Source organism: Tachypleus tridentatus, chromosome 5, assembly GCF_004210375.1.
Source record: "Tachypleus tridentatus isolate NWPU-2018 chromosome 5, ASM421037v1, whole genome shotgun sequence".
In the NCBI taxonomy this organism is placed as follows: Eukaryota; Metazoa; Arthropoda; class Merostomata; order Xiphosura; family Limulidae; genus Tachypleus; species Tachypleus tridentatus.
Window position 1 is genome coordinate 43,990,225 of NC_134829.1, and position 22,885 is coordinate 44,013,109.

Below are 22,885 nucleotides of genomic sequence, written 5' to 3' on the forward strand. Positions count from 1 at the left end.
AAACACAGATGAATCCTAGCAATACGATCGCATTTAGTTAGTAGTCTCTCATTTCTTGAGGGGTGGATCAGGAATGTTCACCCAGTTCCCTCCTGAAGAATGGAGAATTATTTTGTGATAACGTTTGTGTTGTCTTGTTTGTTACTCTCTGATTCCAAAACCACGGACATTCAGACAAACAAATTAAATACAGTTTCACATGATAAAATGCAATTTTGCCTTTCACATTTCCTCTTCTAAAGCGCCCCCAGTGGCACAGCGGTATGTCTACGGACTTACGACGCTAGAAATCGAGTTTCGATACCGTTTGTTGTCAGAACTCAGCTAGCCCCTTGTGGTTTTATGTTTAATTACAAACAAACAATTAATTAAATTAAATGCATGCACGATTGTAAACTAAGCAAATTAACGTGTTGATTTACAATAAAGCTCATAAAACATATTAGTTAGTGTGAATGCCTCTTGTTGAAATACGCCCCCAGTGGCTCAGCAGTATGTCTGCGGACTTACAACGCTAAAAACCGGGTTTTGATACCTGTGGTGGCAGAGCACATATAGCTCATTGTGTAGCTTTGTGCTTAATTCAAAAACAACAAACAACAACTTGTTGACATATATATATATATATCATGATAATTGAAAACTGTTTTCAGTTTAATCCTTTTAGCATATCACACTTAGATTTATTTTTTTAAATAAAAATAGAAATAAACTCACTTTATATAAGAAAAATTTAACTTAAATAAGACAGACACGAAACAATAGGCGAATGTTTGTTTCAACTGGTTACAAAATGCCTGTTCTCTGTGACTGGAATGGGATGATATGCTATAACAGAGCTTTAAAAATGTTAAGTCTATCACACTCGTCATGAGAAAGTACGTTTTGCTTAGAATGTTCCGCCACATTTTCCAATTATCAATTCACCAACTAAACTTTATAACTTGCCCAGATTTGGGAACATTAACATTAAATTTACCTATAACAGGGCTCGTTTGTATTTGTTGACAAAATGTCTCCACTTTCAGAATAAGACGGTTGAGAATTACAGCTGTGCATCTCAGAAAACTGTTGTACATCCAGGTGGCTACAGCTGCTAACCAGGTTTATCGATTTACTTTTGCAACATTGTTCTGGTAAAGAAAACAATGACATTTTTCTTTGCCCTGAGACCGATGTTTGAAAGGACCTTCCCGGGAGGAATACGCCATTTTTTCTTCTACTCTCTCGAGATGACTGTCGATGTATCTCTGGACTCGATGGCACAGAACTAGGATTTGCTGTAACGGAAACGTGAAGTCCAGTAGGCGAAATTGTGGACACTGATGATACACGTGGAATCTGTTGGAGATTAGTTAAGAACTACTCAATATTGTAACAACATAAATAAAAAGTACAAAAATCACACCACCGCCAATCATAGACATTTCTGAATTACGTTTCTTATAACTGCTCTGACAATAAATCGTATGTCGAGTTAGGGTTACAACAAAACTACAAACGTAAGCCTTGAGAAAATATACAATACCCAATTCATATAATCTAAGCGCCAACTAATTAAATTTTAAACAGAATGTAAAAGTTAGCTGCATTTATAAAGCTTAATAACTAAAACAAGGACATAAAAAGGTGAGATTTTTATCAGGTGATGTCAGTGCTGTTTGACTGCACATCTCCATATATATATTAATGAAATTAAAATCAAGCTATTATAGAGTATGTTCCATCTATCAGACAATATCGAGACGTTGATGTTCAACTAGTGAGCAGCTATTTAAAATCAGTTAAGAGTTAGGAGTTCAGTGCTTACAGCCACAACGTTTCAACTCCTACTGTATTTCACTGTCTGCAGGCAGTCGTGGGAACGTACAGACACAGCTTTAAAGTAGAAATAATATAATCCTAAAAATTCCGCAAAGTAAAACTCCCAGTCTCCAACATATTATTAACAAAATAATTTTAACCATAACTTGAAACCCCACCTTAGTAGTTCGTAAATTTCGAACCTCCGCCATTTTGCTTAAAAATCTGTTCAAGAATAACTTGAGCAAGCTGAGACTAAGCATATGGTATAAAAGCCTTTTTTAAAGTTATTTACTTAAAAGCTAAGCCTGTTAACTTGATAAGCTAAGTAACTAGCGACCTCTACGTTTTCCGCGTGGTAGTATTCTTAATTTAAAATTTACAATTTTAAACAATTCCATCCTTATTGTGAAAAAAAAAAGGTAGCAAAATATTTTTATATGCCAGTCGTTAAATAACTTTCAGTTTATTTATGAATTATCCATAAAACAATTATTATTCCTGAAATTATTATAAATAATTTGTTTTAAAAATAAATATCTCAACGACATTGTGTTATTAATTACTGCGCTAATTCTGAACTGGAAATAACTTAATTAAAATTGATAGATACATTTGATTAATCTAATTTACATAAGTACATAAAAGTTATTGTTATTTGATGATATAAACAGTGATTAGATCAATACTATACATCCATCGTATGGCTACTTGACGAACGTTAGTACTGGGCGGATAGAAAGATGTATCGACACTTCATATGGCACATATGGTGTGGTTGACATGTTATTACACAATACTTGCTTTCACATGCTCCCCAATGGTTCAGCGGAGTGTATGCGGATTTAAAACCGGGTTTCGATACCCGTGGAGGGCTGAGCACAGATAGCCCATTGTGTAGCTTTGTGCTTAATTGAAAACAACAACTTGTTTTCACTCTTTATTTATTTGAGTTTAAAGCAGATAGGTTTTCTCTACGTCAGAGAAGTCGCAATTTTTAAGTAATAGTTTTGTATAGAAAAATATTTAAAAGCTCGTATTGTGCCAACCGTTAAAACTATAATTTCTTATTTACAGTTTTGATATTCTACTCTTTTTGTTTCACAAATGTACAATTTACGATCCACGTATAAAGTCAGAGGGTTTCATGTTTATTTACAATACTCACAGGACAATCCTCATGGATCAGGTTTCCAGTTTCATGTTCAGTAGACTGTTCAGAACTAATGTATAACAGACCATTATCTTCTTTCTTCAGTGAAACTGTTTCACCTATATAAAATTATTATAACCAATTAAAATATAGATCAAACTAAGAATTTGTCTAGAATATTATATAGTTAATTTAGCTAGGAATATGAAAAACCATAAAACAAAACCTTGTAATGATGTGTTGGTTTATCAATTGAGTTTCCTCACGGTTACACACATTTTTTAATGTCGATCCACTTATTTTCTTTCTTATGTATTGTACTTAAGTACTATCCCTAGGTTATATCTAGACAAATTAGTCGTCTTTCCATTTGTCAGTGGTCAGATGGCTTTATTTTCTGACTTTGTAAAACTTGTTCATACTAAGTGTTTAATATCTAACAACGTGTCTTCTCTACTACAACACGTACAATCTTCTACAACGTATCTTTTCTCCTGTAACATGTTTAATCTTTTACAACATGAATAATATTCTATAACATATTCCTCTCCTACAAGATATGTGATTTTCTATAACTTGACTTCACTCCAACGTGTTTTCTCTCCTACAACATTTTTATTCTTCTATTATGTGGCTAGTCACGAGCACGTGCTTAAACTTCTGTAACATGTCTATTCTTTTACATCGTGTCTAATCTTCTGTAACATGTCCTCTCTTCTAGAACGTGTCTAGTCTTCTGTAACATGTCCTCTCTTCTAGAACGTGTCTAGTCTTCTGTAACATGTCCTCTCTTCTAGAACGTGTCTAGTCTTCTGTAACATGTCCTCTCTTCTACAACGTCCCTAATCTTCTATAACATGTCTAGTCTTCTGTAACATGTCCTCTCTTCTAGAACGTGTCTAGTCTTCTGTAACATGTCTTCTCTTCTACAACGTGTCTAGTCTTCTGTAACATGTCCTCTCTTCTACAACGTGTCTAGTCTTCTGTAACATGTCTTCTCTTCTACAACGTGTCTAGTCTTCTGTAACATATCTTCTCTTTTCCATCGTCCCTAATCTTCTGTAACATGTCTTCTCTTTTCCATCGTGTCTAGTCTTCTGTAACATGTCTTCTCTTCTACAACGTCCCTAATCTTCTGCAACATGTCTAGTCTTCTGTAACATGTCTTCTCTTTTCCATCGTCCCTAATCTTCTGTAACATGTCTTCTCTTCTACAACGTCCCTAATCTTCTATAACATGTCTTCTCTTCTACAACGTCCCTAATCTTCTGTAACATGTCTTCTCTTTTCCATCGTCCCTAATCTTCTATAACATGTCTTCTCTTCTACAACGTCCCTAATCTTCTGTAACATGTCTTCTCTTCTACAACGTGTCTAGTCTTCTGTAACATGTCTTCTCTTCTACAACGTCCCTAATCTTCTGTAACATGTCTTCTCTTCTACAACGTGTCTAGTCTTCTGTAACATATCTTTCTTCTTCTACAACGTCCCTAATCTTCTTGTAACATATCATTCTCTCTTCTACTGGCGTCCCTAATCTTCTTGTAATATGTCTTCTTCTACAACGTGTCTAGTCTTCTGTAACATATCTTCTTCTACAACGTCCCTAATCTTCGTAACATGATATGTCTCTTCTACAACGTGTCTAGTCTTATTGTAATATGTCTTCTCTATTCTACAACGTCCCTAATCTTCTGTAACATGTCTTCTCTTCTACATCGTGTCTAGTCTTCTGTAACATATCTTCTCTTCTACAACGTCCCTAATCTTCTGTAACATATCTTCTCTTTCTACAACGCGTCCTAATCTTCTGTAATATGTCTTCTCTTCTACATCGTTGTCTAGTCTTCTGTAACATATCTTTCTCTTCTACGGCGTCCCTAATCTTCTGTAACATATCTCTTTCTTCTACAAGCGTCCCTAATCTTCTGTAACATATGTTTTCTTCTACAACGTTCCTAATCTTCTATAACATGTTTCTTATTCTACAACGTCCTGATCTTTCGGCGGCATATCTTTCTTTCTGCAACGTCCCTAATTTTCTATAACGTATGTCTTCTATATTTCTACAGCGTCCCTGATCTTCTGTAACATGTCTTCTTTCTACAACGTCCCTAATCTTCTATAACATGTCTTCTCTTCTACAACGTCCCTAATCTTCTGTAACATATCTTCTCTTCTACAACGTCCCTAATCTTCTGTAACATGTCTTCTCTTCTACAACGTCCCTAATCTTCTGTAACATGTCTTCTCTTCTACAACGTGTCTAGTCTTCTGTAACATATCTTCTCTTCTACAACGTCCCTAATCTTCTGTAACATATCTTCTCTTCTACAACGTCCCTAATCTTCTGTAACATGTCTTCTCTTCTACAACGTCCCTAATCTTCTGTAACATATCTTTTCTTCTACATGTCTAGTCTTCTACCACTTCCCTAATCTTCTGTAATATGTCTTCTCTTCTACAACGTGTATAGTCTTTCGACTACACTGTGTTTCTTTCACAAAGTTATAAGTACAGCATACTAAGCCTATATATTGTATACAAATTCGACTTAAGATGCTTGTTTTGATTTAACGATCTGCGCTCTATTCGACGTGATCAATAAACCCCCAGGTTGTAATGTAGACGAAGCAGCTCAGTTTGTTTGTTTGTTTGTTTTTTGGAATTTCGCACAAAGCTACTCGAGGGCTATCTGTGCTAGCCGTCCCTAATTTAGCAGTGTAAGACTAGAGGGAAGGCAGCTAGTCACCACCACCCACCGCCAACTCTTGGGCTACTCTTTTACCAACGAATAGTGGGATTGACCGTCACATTATACACCCCCACGGCTGGGAGGGCGAGCATGTTTAGCGCGACGCGGGCGCGAACCCGCGACTCTCAGATTACGAGTCGCACGCCTTACGCGCTTGGCCATGCCAGGCCAAGCAGCTCAGTAGTAACAGATATAGTAGAAACAAAACTATTAGCTTAAGTATATTTATAATCAAAACTCAATACGCTTATTTGTTTGTTGTTAAGCTCAAAGCTACGCTATGGACTATTTATGCGTTGCCTACCACGGATATCGATAATTCGACATTTTTAGCATTGTAAGTTCTCGGATTAACCGCTGAACTACTGGGAAATTTAATAATCAATGAGTGGTAGAAATATGTACTTATTAAAGTCTTAAAATAAATATTAATCTGTAGTTGAATTTTTATTTTCTGTTTAGATTGCGTGGAAGTGAATGTAATAACTTTGTTTATAATTTTCTAAAACAGTGTAAAAATACACTGAAATAAAGATATTTCATACTATTAAGTTCGTTCACTCCTGTCGCCCATCCCCCGCTAGTACAGCGGTAAGTCTATGGACTTACAACGCTAAAATCAGGGGTTCGATTCTCCTCGATGGGCTCAGCAGAGAGCCCGATCTGGCTTTGCTATAAGAAAACACAAACACGTCCGTCATATAAAAAAAATACCTTCTCTGTAACTGAATATATGTGTGATTTTAATTTGTGAAAAAATACATGGTAGTAGTTTGTTTGACTTTCGATTGTTTGTTTGTTTGTTTTTGAATTTCGCAGAAAGCTACTCGAGGGCTATCTGTGCTAGCCGTCCCTAATTTAGCAGTGTAAAACTAGATGGAAGGCAGCTAGTCATCACCACCCACCGCCAACTCTTGGGCTACTCTTTTACCAACGAATAGTGGGACTGACTGTCACATTATGACGCCCCCACGGCTGAAAGGGCGAGCATGTTTGGCGCGACGGTTATGCGAACTCGCAACTCTCAGATTACGAGTCGCACGCCTTAACACGCTTGGCCATGAGGGGCCTTTGACTTTGGAATTAACATCCGGCCAGCATTTGACATTACTTTTTATCTGAGACATCAGATGTGAACCTAATATGACATAAATGTCAAAGGTGAAATGGGTCTAGCCCTCAACTAAACTATCTATTACACGCAAGAAATTTAAATTAATTAATTGTTTTTTCTTGTTTTACAGAAACTATTTAGAGACAGATTATTAGGTAAATGATGGTTTGTTAAGCGTAAATAAAAGCCACATATTTGTGTTATGTTAGGGTATGAGATAATGGAGAAAACGAAGGATGAAGATGACCTGACAAAACATTTCTATTTACAAGGTTCGAACGTGGGAATGCACGTATTCCATCTTCAGAGAAATCTGAAAAACAGTATTACAAAATATTTTTTAAGTGCAATTATTGTGTCATAAACGACCAGTTTATTTATGTATTGAGTGAAGTGGTGAACCGAATTAAAAAAAAAACACAAAACAGATTATGCGCTACCAATGTATCATGAATTACAAGTTTCATGAGACAATTATAACTCTCTGTAATAAACAGTTCAGTAAGACGTTAACTGTGTGGCGGTATTTAGATATGAATAAACTTTCTTTAATGTAGAATTCAATGTCTGGATATCTTGTAGTAACGATAGAGAAATCATTATGTTAAATATTATGATCCTTGGTTTCAACACATGCAATAGAAATGAATGAATGGTTAGGTTTAAGTAATAAGTAGTTGGTTCTGTCTGATACGCCCACGTGCTCACAGCTTCTAGTTTAGTTTTCAAGTGGCGTTTTATTTTCCCAACGTACGTGATCTTACAATCGTTGCAGGTATACATGAGACACAAATGTATTCCAACCACCAGCTACTGTTTAGCGTCTCTGAAGAGGTGGGAACCCAGGATCGTAAAGGTAAATGGCAAAACCCGCAATATAAGCAAGAATGGTCTCAATCTGGAATAGCATACTTCAAGTACTAGGAGAAAATAACGCATATTATTGCTACATCACACGAGACAAGTCACCGAACACAGTGTCTACTGTTTTCTGTGCGATCGGTATATTGAAATAGACGCTGAGAAACCGTACACTGTATGGTTTATGGAAAGCTGCAGGGAAGAGTGATGAATATTGGACACGAAAATGTTCAGTGAAAACTCTCCAATAAACACTGCGATTGTTGGATACAGTACGAAGACGTAGACTGTAAAGAAGTGAAAAGGCTTCAAAATATCAAAAAAACTTTTCACAACATGTTAGAAAGAAATAAGAAAGTTTAACAATGAACGTTGTTTTCTTATATTAACCTTAAAGCACAGTAAAACCTCTTATGATAATTTTAATTATAACCACCCTTAATCCAATACTTTGGAATGAAAACTTAACGTTTTAATAACAGAGGTGTGTTGTTTACTCAGTAGCAACGGGCCATTAAATCTATAAAGCACAGTTTTTTCAGACGCTATTTACACAAAACAAACTACAGATATTAATATATCAATAACATAAACACTTTCTTGTCAACTATCAACTAAGTAACAAAAACTCATTCAAGATACGGAACAAAACACGTGTTGTCTATTAGTTCGAGTGCCAGAAAGAAAGATGAACATGACTTATACTTGTTTGGACCACCATACGGTTTCGTGGTTGTTAAAATACCTTTTACACTGATAACATACGGCCCGGCATGGCCTAGCGCGTAAGGCGTGCGACTCGTAATCCGCTGGTTCGCGCCCGCGTCGCAAACATGCTTCGCCCCAGCCGTGGGGTGTATAATGTGACGGTCAATCCCACTATTCGTTGGTAAAGAGTAGCCCAAGAGTTGGCGGTGGGTGGTGATGACTAGCTGCCTTCCCTCTAGTCTTACACTGCTAAATTAGGGACGGCTAGCACAGATAGCCCTCGAGTAGCTTTGTGCGAAATTTCCAAACAAACAAAATACACTGATAACAAATTCGTGGTTGTAATTGAACTTTTACGACGTATTTCTGATAATTTCTCAGTAAATGGAAGACTTAGCAACAGGTGGCGCAACGAGTGGTAAATAAATTTTAACTGAAAATACTTATCTCTGGTTCTTTATAGTTTCATACTTACCATAATAACTCAGCAACAGGTAGTTTAATTAGAGGTAAGTAAACATGAATTGACACAACGTATTTCTCATTCTTTATAATTTCAGATTTGCCACAAGATCTTAGCAACATGTAGCTCTACTTGAATTGTCACGCCTAATTTCTGGTTTCTTATCTAACCTATATAAAAGATAGTGTGTGTCACGTCACATTTGATTTTTCGAAATAGGAGGAGTCATAAATACCAAAACATATTTATCGAGATAAAATATTTAGACTATTGTCTAACTTGACCATTACCATTTTGGGTTTGTTTGTTTTTGAATTTTCGCGCAAAGTTAGTCGAGTGCTATCTGCGTTAGCCGTCCCTAATTTAGCAGTGTAAGACTAAAGGGAAGGCAGATAGTCATCATCAACTCTTGGGCTACTCTTTTAGCCACGAATAGTGGGATTGATCGTCACGGCCCCCGACGGATGAAAGGTCGAACATGTTTGGTGTGAGCGGGATTCGAACCAGCGACCCTCAGATTACGAGTCGAACGCCTTAACCCACCTGGCCATACAATTCTGGATAAAATCAAGTTAGTAAAAGTAATAATTACATTCCAGTCATTTAATAACATACCAATTACTTCTCATGTGAATCTCAATGAACAAGATAACCTTAGGCAGATAAATTTAAATTGAATAATAATTATCAAAGCAAATTAAAAACTATTTTAAATTACGTGTATTTATTGGCTGTCATCACACGTAAGAATTTTCCAGTCGCATTTTTGTTTTATAGATAGTCATTGTTGAAAGCTTATTCTATTACAGCTTAGCATATATGGTTTACCTTCTTCAGATGACTTGTCAACGTTCACGACTTGAGATTGTCTTTTCAGAACTGATAACTTCTGTTGCAAATCTTTAAGCTAAAAGATATTTTATTTATTATTAAGTACTTAGATCTGCCATAAAATTAAATACTTTTTTTTTACAAAAATGTATTTTTTATTGTAGAAGCTTTTGTTAACCGAAATAAATTATCAAACCAAATCGAGTGTTATGACTTATCAGAGTGTGAAACAAAAACGTTCATTTGTTACACTTAAAACTAAGTTACAGCTCCACTAAAAGTACGAGAAATTGATTGGACATATTTAGAGAATTAAGATTTTATAGTACGGTTCAGTAGGACGACAAAAAAAAAAAGATAATTGTTGAATACTCCACATTGAATTAAGATTACGGTAATTGTACTTACGTTAATGTATAATTTCAGATTTCTTATTGAAATCAACAATACTGAAGAGCTAATTAACAATAACGAGTTATCTTGTTTGCTAGATGTATTCACATATTTCGTAAGTTACGTTTGTAAATTCACTACGTTCTTTTAGTCCTACTATTGTTGCATACAACTCACGATGCAGTCACAATAAAACTGAACGCCACTTAAAATAGAAGTCTATATTGAAAATGTATTTTATATTAAATGAAGCTTGTAGAATGTGTCAAAGTTCAACCAAATGTATATAGAATTTCAAACCACGGTCTAAAATTAAGGAACGTCTAATACATATTGAGGAAGTGAACAACATTTTCAACACTTGCACCTTTAGGGACAACCAACCGAATTACTCTAACTAGGATAGAGCTGCGTAGAGTCTACAGAAAGAAATAAGTGACTCAAACAAATGCATCCTCGACGGAAAAGTTCCAAATTTATACGTGTATGTGTGCGTAAGAATTTCTACTAAAAGTGGATTATTATCAAATATAGTTTGTCTTGTTTTGTCTATGGGACAGTTTCTGTATTATAAATAAAACTCTTCTATTTCTTGGTTTTTACAGTTATTAGTCGTATTAGTTTTCGTGATAAAATCATGTAACTGCAGATTTTCCCCTAATGTTTCGCCAGGTTTCGTTGTTTTAACATTATTAGGACTTTTTAACCATTCTTTAGCTTTGCTAATAAACCATAGACTATTTTAAAAGTATTGTTGGATTTAATTAGAACAAACCTTGAGAAGAGCTCGCTCGTGAGCTGCTTTTCTTTGCTTTCTCACGCTTCTATTAACAGTCTTGTCACTGGCAAGTTTCAGAACAGCCATGGTAATATTATTTTGGATCTCACATTCCAATTCTAATTTTGTTAGGTCCTCTTCCTGAAGGTTGGAAAAGTAACATAATGTTAACATAAAAGTAATTCCCAGTTATTAATAAATGATAATTTTAACTTAGTACACAAATAGCTGATGATTTGTAACTTAGTACACAAATAGCTGATGATTTGTAACTTAGTACACAAATAGCTGATGATTTGTAACTTAATACACAAATAGCTGATGATTTGTAACTTAGTACACAAATAGCTGATGATTTGTAACTTAGTACACAAATAGCTCTCTTGCTGGAAGGTTCTTTTAAACTGTTTTGCGAAAATAATTGAACATCTAATTTGCATAACGAGAATTAATTATTTTATTTCCTTTTTAAGGTTCCTACACGCTTGAACAGTGGTACACTACCGTATATTGGTGTAGGCCAACGTAACAAATGATGTTAACTAATATAAAACAAATTAATTTCGCGACAGCGAACATGGCAACTAGTTCGGAACTATGTTGCATTTATAAACTGTCACGGAATATGCTCGAAGCCTTAACGTCATATTCGTTGAGTTTTATACATGTTCTAAGCCTAACTTTTGGAATCTTCTGATCTTAGCTTCATTGCGACTAAAGTTCGCGGCTTTCTCTAGCTAACAGTTAAATTACAACGTTAAGAATATACAGTAAAACAATATAATTTAAGAAATATTCTAACAACATTGTCATTTATTTTATTTCAAAGTAGAGTTTTTATATAAAATGCTACCATAGTTTATAAATAAGCAACATCATCAATGCGTCTGTCGAGTATTATTATAAAAACTACAAACCATTTCGGGTATCGGATATTGAATACACACTATTCATCAGGAAAATAGTTTGAATAGCAGTCAAATAAAAATGTTTTTAGATCATAGTTCTGATGGAGCTCAAAGGTCGACGAGTTCAAGTGTTTTTATTTACATTATTGTGAGAAATTATAGTACTAAAATATGTGATTGTTCATTTCTACCACACAACGAATCTTCTTGATGTCGATTTTAAGTACTTAAGTTATCTTTAGTTTTATTCAAAATATCCCTCCACACAACATTTCTTTTATAAATCTAGAGTTATGAACATGATTATTAATATTTTCAACAGATATATATTTTTATTCGAGACGTGTAAATTATAAACAGAAAGTGACAGGAGTTACAGTCAGAATTTTACATTACTTGTAATATACTGTTGTTCCAAAAATACCTTTACTTAAAATAGTCTTCAATAAATCATAAAAACATTGCTAACGACTCCTTCTTGCAAAATATATATTTATATATACATTTTGTTGTTATTGTTAAAGTTAAACTATTTCTGTAACTGAAAAAGTAAGAAAGAAAATTTTGGCAAACTCACGTTATTTGCACGAAAGTTTTCAATCAACCTATTGTTTAAAGCAAACGATGTTCTTATACGTCTTTTAAAAGTAGGTGGCGCTTCGCTGCCTGTCAGTGGAAAATCAGGTGGAACCTCACCAGTCATTTCCTTTACGAAGGGAATAAAATTATGAAATTCAAGTTTAAAAAGAATAACGTTTTTACTATATTGTGCTTTCGGTTTGAAATAAAATATATAAATTTCATCAAATATAATGATTCTAAACAATACCATTTTAGTCTACTTTTAGACAACAATTAATATATGCAAACAAACAAAAATGGAAAATTTAAAGAAGAGCCTATTATCAAATAAATACAACAATTAATATTTATAAACAAAGAAACATACAGTCTTCAATAAATCATAATAAAACATACATACAGCCTTCGATAAACTAGTATAAATGAATTTTAATCCAATGACTAAGAAATGCATTCAAACCAGCTACAAAAATCTTTATAGGTATATGTGGCATAAATAATTTAATACTCATGTTTTATGAGATATTTTGTCATTTACTGATAAATCCCTAAATTACAGACACGAAAATCTGTGTTTTCTTATAACAAAGTCAGATTGGCATATCTGCTATGTCCACCGAGAGGATTCGAACCCCTGATTATACCATTGTAAATACAAAGGCTTGTCGATGTTTGGGGAAAATTCTCGTTTCCATTGGCACCTTAACTAAATATTATTTTTCATAACTTTAGCTGTGATTTTATCTTCTGCTAGGCCTTTTCCATTTTTCATACAGTTTTTAAGTTTAAAAAATAATATTTATTGGTTAGTATTGTATACAGTGAATTTAAAGGCATGTTAGTTTTGTACCAAGTTTCATTTAACTAATACGTACTAACACTGTTTCAGCTGTATTTGCTAACACGTTCATTTATAATATTTATACAAAATTCACTAAATGAACTTACATATAATTTGGATTGTTGAGTAAACTTAGCAAACCTATTATTTACTGTAATATTTTCTCATTTTTCATCACATTATGAATGATTACCTGACATCGTATTTATTATGTCTCACAGATATTTATTTTAGTTTTAGTGGAAATTATTTTTCCATTATAATAATATATCTTAGTTTACTTTATAAACCTACTTACATAGTTTCAATAATTTTCACACTCAACCAATTTCTTATAGATTGGTAGCTTGCCTCTTACATTTCTTTACATATTTTGTTGGGGTTGTTGTATAGATTGTAGTAATCGATTTGCCATTCATAATTTAACTTTTTACTTTGTTTATTTTTATATGTTCCATTGAAGATATAATTACATTTTCCAAGTTTATAATAACATCTTTTTATGCAACTTGTATATTTAAGTTTTGATAGATACGAGGGCTGTTCAAAAAATACGCGGACTGACGTCATAAAACAAAATGTACTTTATTTAGAAGTTACAGGTCTGGGACCCCTTCAAAGTACTCTCCTCCCCAACGCACACACTTATCCCAACGGTGTTTCCACTTGTTGAAACAGTCCTGGTACGCTTCTTTTGTAATGTCCTCCAGCTCCTTCGTCGCATTTGCCTTAATCTCAGGAATCGTCTCAAATCTTCTTCCTTTCAAGGGTATTTTGAGTTTGGGGAACAAGAAAAAATTGCAAGGAGCAAGGTCAGGTGAGTAGAGGGGGTGGGGAAAAACAGTGATCGAGTGTTTGGCCAAAAACTCACGAGTTCTGAGGCACAAATTTCGCAGCAACGCGGTGCATCTTCAATTTTTCGGTCAAAATCTCGTAACAAGATCCAACCAATATCCCACACTCTTTAGCAAGCTCCCTGACAGTCAGACGTCGATTTGCCCACACCAGGGTGTTGATTTTGTCGACGTGTGGGTCGTCATTTGACGTGGAAGGACGTCCAGGACGCTCATCACCTTCAATGGACTGTCGACCATCCTTAAAACGTTCATGCCACTTGAAACATGCCGTACGCTTCATAGCAACATCACCGTAAGCCGTGTTAAGCATAGCAAAAGTTTCAGTTGCAGATTTTCCAAGTTTAACGCAAAATTTCACAGCAAGTCGTTGCTCCTTCAGGTCATTCATTCTGAAATCCGCCAAACGAAAAAATAGCACTTCACTTAAAACCGCGTAGCTAATACACAAATGAAGATATCTGCAATTGGGAAATGGCGTCGTAATCAGCTGATCTGTGTGAACCTAGCAACACCAAGAGGATTCCCCTGAAACCAACTGGAGCCGCGCAATTCAAACAGTCCGCGTATTTTTGAACAGACCTCGTATTTCTGAAATCAATTTGTTTTAGTATCATACAATGTTTTCATTTTGTTTTAGTATCATATAATGTTTTCATTTTGTTTTAGTATCATATAATGTTTTCAATTTGTTTTGGTATCATACAATGTTTTCATTTTGTTTTGGTATCATACAATGTTTTCATTTTGTTTTGGTATCATACAATGTTTTCAATTTGTTTTAGTATCATACAATGTTTTCAATTTGTTTTGGTATCATACAATGTTTTCATTTTGTTTTGGTATCATACAATGTTTTCAATTTGTTTTGGTATCATACAATGTTTTCAATTTGTTTTGGTATCATACAATGTTTTCAATTTGTTTTAGTATCATACAATGTTTTCAATTTGTTTTAGTATCATACAATGTTTTCAATTTGTTTTAGTATCATACAATGTTTTCAATTTGTTTTAGTATCATATAATGTTTTCAATTTGTTTTAGTATCATACAATGTTTTCAATTTGTTTTAGTATCATATAATGTTTTCAATTTGTTTTAGTATCATACAATGTTTTCAATTTGTTTTAGTATCATATAATGTTTTCAATTTGTTTTACTATCATATAATGTTTTCAATTTGTTTTGGTATCATACAATGTTTTCAATTTGTTTTGGTATCATACAATGTTTTCAATTTGTTTTAGTATCATATAATGTTTTCAATTTGTTTTAGTATCATACAATGTTTTCAATTTGTTTTAGTATCATATAATGTTTTCAATTTGTTTTAGTATCATACAATGTTTTCAATTTGTTTTGGTATCATATAATGTTTTCAATTTGTTTTGGTATCATACAATGTTTTCAATTTGTTTTGGTATCATACAATGTTTTCAATTTGTTTTAGTATCATATAATGTTTTGTTAATTTAGTTTTAATAGTTTATTATAATGTGAATTATCATTATTTTAATACATTTATTTTAAAATTCATTTTTAGATCTGTTTTAAAATGGTTTATACTACTAGTTTTGTAACTAGTGGTTGTATAGAGCTTATTTTATCTGCTATAATATAAGAATAATTTGACTGTTCTATAGTAGTAGCTCGCATAAACTATTTTATATTATTTTTTCAGGTTTGGTATTTATGATTGTGTTTCCTACAAAGTTTGAATCTTTCATTTTATTTGCATTTAGAAAAGAAACATTTTAGTTTCTTCAAATAAGTTTGTACATAAAACTGTTGATATTTATAACTTACTAAAGGTATAAAATTAGTGTACATGATATACCTAATACTTCAATTATTATAAATTAACTAAAGATTTCTTATACGCGCGCTTAATTACTTAAAAATACGGTACATTTATTATATCTAACTTTATAATATCTATACATTTATCTGTATTGCACAAATTTAACTCGTTTATGGTCTAAATTTCTGGCAAGTACTGTGGTATACAATTCCTGTGTAATTAACAGTAAAAATAATGAAAAATCAAAATCCTTCTTTAGACTATGCATACTCATTTACCTTATATTGATCATAATTGAACTAACAAAGAAGTAATGCCCAAAAATATAGTTAACAATGAAAACAACCAACTGATGAATGAAAGCATTTTTAACCATTGTCAATAAGAAATGTACATTAACTTACTTATATTAGTGTTTAGTTCTGATATATTTAATTAAAACTGATTAACAATGAAAAGCTATGAGCTGACATAAAATTCTTACCCCTTCTCGTAAACATAGTAATTTTAATTCCTCTGTCCTACTTTTCAACACTTCTTCTAAAGCTTCCTTTCTTACTTTTAAGATCGTCTTTATGTCATGTTTGTCAAAATCAGTGCATTCTACTGCTTTGTCAAGGACTATGAGTGAAATAAAAGTGTCAACATAAAACATTATTAAATTTATTCAATAACATCTGTAGACAACAATATTTCATTTTTTTTAGTGTGTGTATGTGTTTTGTTATTGCAAAACCACCTTGGGCTGTCTGTTGAGTACACCGAGGGGAATCGAACCCCTAATTTTAGTTTTGTAAATCTGAAGACTACTTTTCTTTGAAAACTAAGATTAAGGACATTTAAACGTAACATCAGCAATGATACTATTAATTAAATATAAACAATATTTGACTTAAGGATAAACAATTAAGGACATTTAAACGTAACATCAGCAATGATACTATTAATTAAATATAAACAATATTTGACTTAAGGATAAACAATTAAGGACATTTAAACGTAACATCAGCAATGATACTATTAATTAAATATAAACAATATTTGACTTAAGGATAAACAATTAAGGACATTTAAACGTAACATCAGCAATGATACTATCAATTAAATATAAACAATATTTGACTTAAGGATAAACAATTAAGAACATTTAAACGTAACATCAGCAATGATACTATCAATTAAATATAAACAATATTTGACTTAAGGATAAACAATTAAGAACATTTAAACGTAACATCAGCAATGATACTATCAATTAAATATAAACAATATTTGACTTAAGGATAAACAATTAAGAACATTTAAACGTAACATCAGCAATGATACTATCAATTAAATATAAACAATATTTGACTTAAGGATAAACAATTAAGAACATTTAAACGTAACATCAGCAATGATACTATCAATTAAATATAAACAATATTTGACATAAGGATAAACAATTAAGAACATTTAAACGTAACATCAGCAATGATACTATCAATTAAATATAAACAATATTTGACTTAAGGATAAACAATTAAGAACATTTAAACGTAACATCAGCAATGATACTATCAATTAAATATAAACGATATTTGACTTAAGGATAAACAATTAAGAACATTTAAACGTAACATCAGCAATGATACTATCAATTAAATATAAACGATATTTGACATAAGGATAAACAATTAAGAATATTTAAACGTAACATCAGCAATGATACTATCAATTAAATATAAACAATATTTGACTTAAGGATAAACAATTAAGAACATTTAAACGTAACATCAGCAATGATACTATCAATTAAATATAAACAATATTTGACTTAAGGATAAACAATTAAGAACATTTAAACGTAACATCAGCAATGATACTATCAATTAAATATAAACGATATTTGACATAAGGATAAACAATTAAGAATATTTAAACGTAACATCAGCAATGATACTATCAATTAAATATAAACAATATTTGACTTAAGGATAACCAATTAAGAAAATTTAAACGTAACATCAGCAATGATACTATCAATTAAATATAAACAATATTTGACTTAAGGATAACCAATTAAGAACATTTAAACGTAACATCAGCAATGATACTATCAATTAAATATAAACGATATTTGACATAAGGATAAACAATTAAGAATATTTAAACGTAACATCAGCAATGATACTATCAATTAAATATAAACAATATTTGACTTAAGGATAAACAATTAAGAACATTTAAACGTAACATCAGCAATGATACTATCAATTAAATATAAACAATATTTGACTTAAGGATAAACAATTAAGAACATTTAAACGTAACATCAGGAATGATACTATTAATTAAGGATAAGCAATTACTTCAGAAACAAGACCTGCCAATTTAGAATAATTATATAGGAACAAAATACTTGCTTCAGAAACAATATTTGTTTATAACTTAAAATAACAATTTCGAATTCAAAATAAACACTTGCTTCAGGAAAAGTGTTTGTCAGTCAAATAAAACAAAAATTCAGATTTAGAAATGAATAGAAGTTTTGAAGAATAATTTATCATTAAATTAAGATTCCGAGTAATATTTATAAACAAGGAGAAAAAACATAAAACGTAGTTCTGGAGAAAATATATTACTAAATTAAGAGAACGATTGATCTGTTGCAAAAAAAGAAACAAACTGTGAAGCAGAATTTATTATTAAGCTTGAATAACCAATAATATTTACAGGCAAACAAAAACAGGAACTGTATATGAAAATATGTTATAAGATTAGTGCAGTAATTAATAATTAGAAACAAACCTAAACAGGAGTTCTGAAGAAAATCCCATTATTAAATTCAAACAACAATTTATATTTGCAAGCTAACAAAAACAGGAGTGCTGACGAAAATCCTATTGTTAAATTGAAACAACAATTAATATTTACAAAGAAACAAAAACAGGAGATCTGACGAAAATCCTACTATTAAATTGAAACAACAATTAATATTTACAAAGAAACAAAAACAGGAGATCTGATGAAAATCCTACTGTTAAATTGAAACAACGATTAATATTTACAAGTAAACAAAAACAGGAGATCTGATGAAAATCCTACTGTTAAATTGAAACAACGATTAATATTTACAAGTAAACAAAAACAGGAGTTCTGAGGAAAAATCCTATAATTAATATTTTCATTCAAAGAAACAAAAAAAACAGGAGCTCTGAGGAGAAATATGCTACAAATTTAACAAATGGTGATCCATAGCGTATCCTCTGGCACGTGGTTATGTTAGTTGCCGATACTATTATAGATGCATTCATAACGACGGAGGACATATTAGGCCTTTAAAATAGTTGAAATTAAATAGTATTCTCTGGTTAATTTGAAAATTGTGGGATTTATCTCGGCTAGAACTGATCATAATGAACAACATTCTATTATCATTACTTAAATACTTACTGTATAAGTTATGATAAAAATTGAAATGTTTGGATTCTTAGAGTTTTACTCACCTTCTCCTTTAAACACGGACAAACTAGGCGAGCTCCTACTCATTCGCAAACTTAGAGTGGAATTGAGAGAAACCAAAGATGAGACGCTACTGGACAAATCATGAGTTATGTGATCATAGTACCGTAATGAATTTACTGGACTCTGAAAAAAATAGTACTCAGTTTTAAAGAAGAAATAAAAGCATGAAAATACCACACACGAAGCAAAAACTGTTTTTATTTTAAACAGTTTGTTTCACTTTATTAACAACAGTATTTAGATAGCACTGAATTTATAATAAAGAATCCTATGATTTAATACTGCACAGATACTATATAGAGTAGCACCTGTCGTTGTTTTGTTTTGAATTAAGCACAAAGCTACACAATGGGCTATCTGTGCTCTGCCAACCACGGGTATCGAAACCCAGATTTTAGCATTGTAAGTCCGCAGACATACCGCTGAGCCACTGGGGGGCGGCACCTGTCATAGGTATCCAGTTGAAGTTGAGATACTAAGAGAAGAGTAGCTCATAACATTAAAAAGAAGTCAATTATCGGAGATCTGTTTATAATATAACAAATTTACTATTATATATTTATTTTAATATTTATGTTTGTTTCAGTTTAATACGTATATAGAAATGCATGTAAATTATATTGTTAAATGTATATTGCGAAATTCCCTCCTATTCCCTGAATTTGTAGAATGTTCTCAAGTGTAAGAATCAACAATGTACAACGTGTGTATGCAAATAGGAATGACTTCCAATATTGCTGCCAACTGAAATTTCTAGAAATTCTCTTCTCAAACATATAAAAGGTAACCAACCCAACGCGAATAGATAGTTTTACATTGTTGGTTTGCTACAGTTAGTATACTATAAACCTCAGAAGCTATAATTGTGATAAACGCTTACAATAATCCACTTATTGTAAACCGTTGATAAAATATTCAGTCCCAGACCAGATAGAAGGCTCAATATTGTATCTGAGGGTCGCGAGTTCGAATCCCCGTCCTACCAAACATGTTCGCCCTTTCAGTCGTGGGGGCGTTATAATGTTACGCACAATCCCACTATTCATTGGCAAAAGAGTAGCCCACGAGTTGGCGGTGGGTAGTGATGACTACCTGCCTTTCCTCTAGTCTTCCACTGTTAAATTAGGGACGGCTAGCGCAGATAGACCTCATGTAGCTTTGCGCGAAATTCAAAACAAACCAAAACATTTTATATTTAGCATGTGGAAATAAACAACCAATGTATTTAATGAAAACAATTATTGATTTAAATATATCAGATATTGAATAATGGTAATAAAATATGTATTTTCATGTTTGTAACACTGCTAAGACATACCCTGCTAAAGCAGCTATCTGTTTTACATCGTTGTGCTACAGCCATATCGCCACGATAATCTTCAACAAGGAGTGAAGTTCCAGGTTAAAGTCTAGCTTTACAAACATGAAATACCTGAAAATATGAATCAAACAAAATGTTATACAATTTCTTCTGTAAAACACTTCCTAGACTTTTCATACTAGTCCCCCCCCGCTAGAACAGCGGTATATCTATGGATTTACAACGCTAAAATCATGGGTTCGATTCCCCTCAATGAGCTCAGCAAATAGTCCGATGTGGCTTGGTATGAGAAAACACACACTAACTAAAATTCACTAGAAAATGATGCGGTTAAAAGAGAACGCCAATTTTGTCTACGGGGCCCAGCATGGCCAGGTGGTTAAGGCACTCGACTCGTAATCTAAAAGTCGCAGGTTCGAATCCCCGTAGCGCCAAACATGCTCGCCCTTTCAGCCGTGAGGACGTTATAATGTGACGGTCAATCCCATTTTTGTTGGCAAAGAGTAGCCTAAGAGTTGGCGGTGGGTGGTGATGACTAGCTGCCTTCCTTCTAGTCTTACACTGGTAAATTATGGACGGCTAGCGCAGATAGCCCTCGAGTAGCTTTGCGCGAAATTCAAAACAAACCAAATCAAACCAGTTCTACGGCCTTTTCATGAAATTCATTTTCCCCCTCCACTTTTGCATACAATTTGATAGCCTTAAATAACTTAACACTTGCGATGAAGTAGGAATTTTTGTGTCCTCATTATCTTTCCATTTTGTTCATCTTTGAATCTCTCAAACTGTTACCATCTTGCGATTCTATTATAGAATTATCAATTTCATCAGTTTCTTTTAAAACATTCTTGTCAACGTTCACAAAACTTTCCATGTTCACAGAATCATCTGCAGCTTCTCGATCAGTTTGGATTTCACTAGAATCATCATAACAAACAACTTTTTCACAATCTGCGTAATTATCAAGAATAAATCCACAGTTTCGAAAGCACTTTATTACGCATTCATCTTTCATGCATTTGATTGAATGACATAAAAATGCAATTTCATCTAACAGTAAATTTTCATGGTTATTTCAGATGTTCTCTTCCAGTCGTACATGTTTGCAATAATATGCTGAAGCAGCATTTTTCTGTATTTCAGTTTTACACTGTATAATTCTATTATCTAGTGGCTGTAGAACTGATGTTGTACATGGAGGTAGAAAGACTAAACGAACATTTGAAATCGAACTTTTGGGTGACAAGTTGCATTATCTAGTAAAAATAGAGTATTCCTGTTTTCTTGTTCCATTCATTTGCTTAAGTTGTTCAAAATTTCACGAATATAGCACTTGTCATCCATGCTTTATTATTCGCTTTCCATTCCACAAGAAGTTGATTCTTCCTTAAATTTTTGAAACAGCGTGGATTTTCACTTTTACCTATTACCCATGGTTTCTCTAGTTTCCCATCAGCAAATGCGACCAAAAGTACAGTCAATCGTTCTTTCGAATAGCGACCTCTGGAATAATGACGGCAGAAAAAATAATATAATATATTTAACCAATACTTACTGTCACAAAATGTTCAATAATTTATTAATATTTAGAGAAATGATTAATTAAATAAGAAATTAATACTTAATAAAAAACATTTTCTCCGCCTCACTCAGGTTTTAATCCTACTTGTTGATAGATGAGGTAGGTGAAAGATAGTTTTTTTGTCCGCGTTACGCAGGTTCCGCCATATAGAGGGCGCTTTATAAATCTTAAGATAATGCTGCAACATATATGCAAAAACGGCTCGTTTGGGTTGAGAAAATATTTTACATGGAAGAGCGAAACGTTGTTTCTCTACATCACTGAATGCTACAACAGTTTGATATTTCCGGCGTGTACAAGTTTCCGCCCTATGCGGCTTACAGCATAGACAGGTTTTACTAAATATACCCTTAAAAGAAACTATTCAACTATTTGTTCACTTCATTTACAAAGATGATTCGAATCACGTGATTATTTCTAAATCCGTTTTGTTTTCAGGAACTAATGAACTTTGTTTTGTTTTTATTTCGCGCAAAGCTATACGAGGGATATCTGTGCTAGCAGTCCCTAATTTTGTAATGTAAGACTAGAGGGAAGGCAGCTAGTCATCACCACCCACCCCCAACTCTTGGGTTACTCTTTTACCAACGAATAGTGGGATTGACTGTCACATTATAACACCCCACGG

General features: G+C 32.8%; 2 protein-coding genes across 5 annotated transcripts in view; both read right to left on the reverse strand.

The window, feature by feature from the left end:
* The window catches only part of LOC143251045 (uncharacterized), a 31,181-nt gene extending 8,359 nt beyond the window's left edge, over positions 1-22,822 (reverse strand). Inside the window, exons 1-8 of one of the 3 annotated variants that reach the window (XM_076502365.1) lie at positions 20,673-21,172; positions 19,336-19,477; positions 16,332-16,468; positions 12,345-12,473; positions 10,857-11,000; positions 9,686-9,764; positions 2,972-3,075; positions 980-1,341 (exon numbers count right to left, since the gene is read on the reverse strand). In XM_076502365.1, coding sequence (XP_076358480.1) covers positions 980-1,341; positions 2,972-3,075; positions 9,686-9,764; positions 10,857-11,000; positions 12,345-12,473; positions 16,332-16,468; positions 19,336-19,477; positions 20,673-20,717 — 1,142 coding nt within the window. In that variant the 5' untranslated portion in view covers positions 20,718-21,172. Of the gene's footprint in view, positions 1-979; positions 1,342-2,971; positions 3,076-9,685; positions 9,765-10,856; positions 11,001-12,344; positions 12,474-16,331; positions 16,469-19,335; positions 19,478-20,672 lie in introns of all 3 variants that reach the window. The other 2 variants (XM_076502368.1, XM_076502366.1) reach the window with 2 other exon arrangements.
* Positions 1-22,885, reverse strand: part of LOC143251046 (potassium voltage-gated channel protein Shal-like) — a 456,480-nt gene that overhangs the window by 242,105 nt on the left and 191,490 nt on the right. The window lies entirely within an intron of this gene.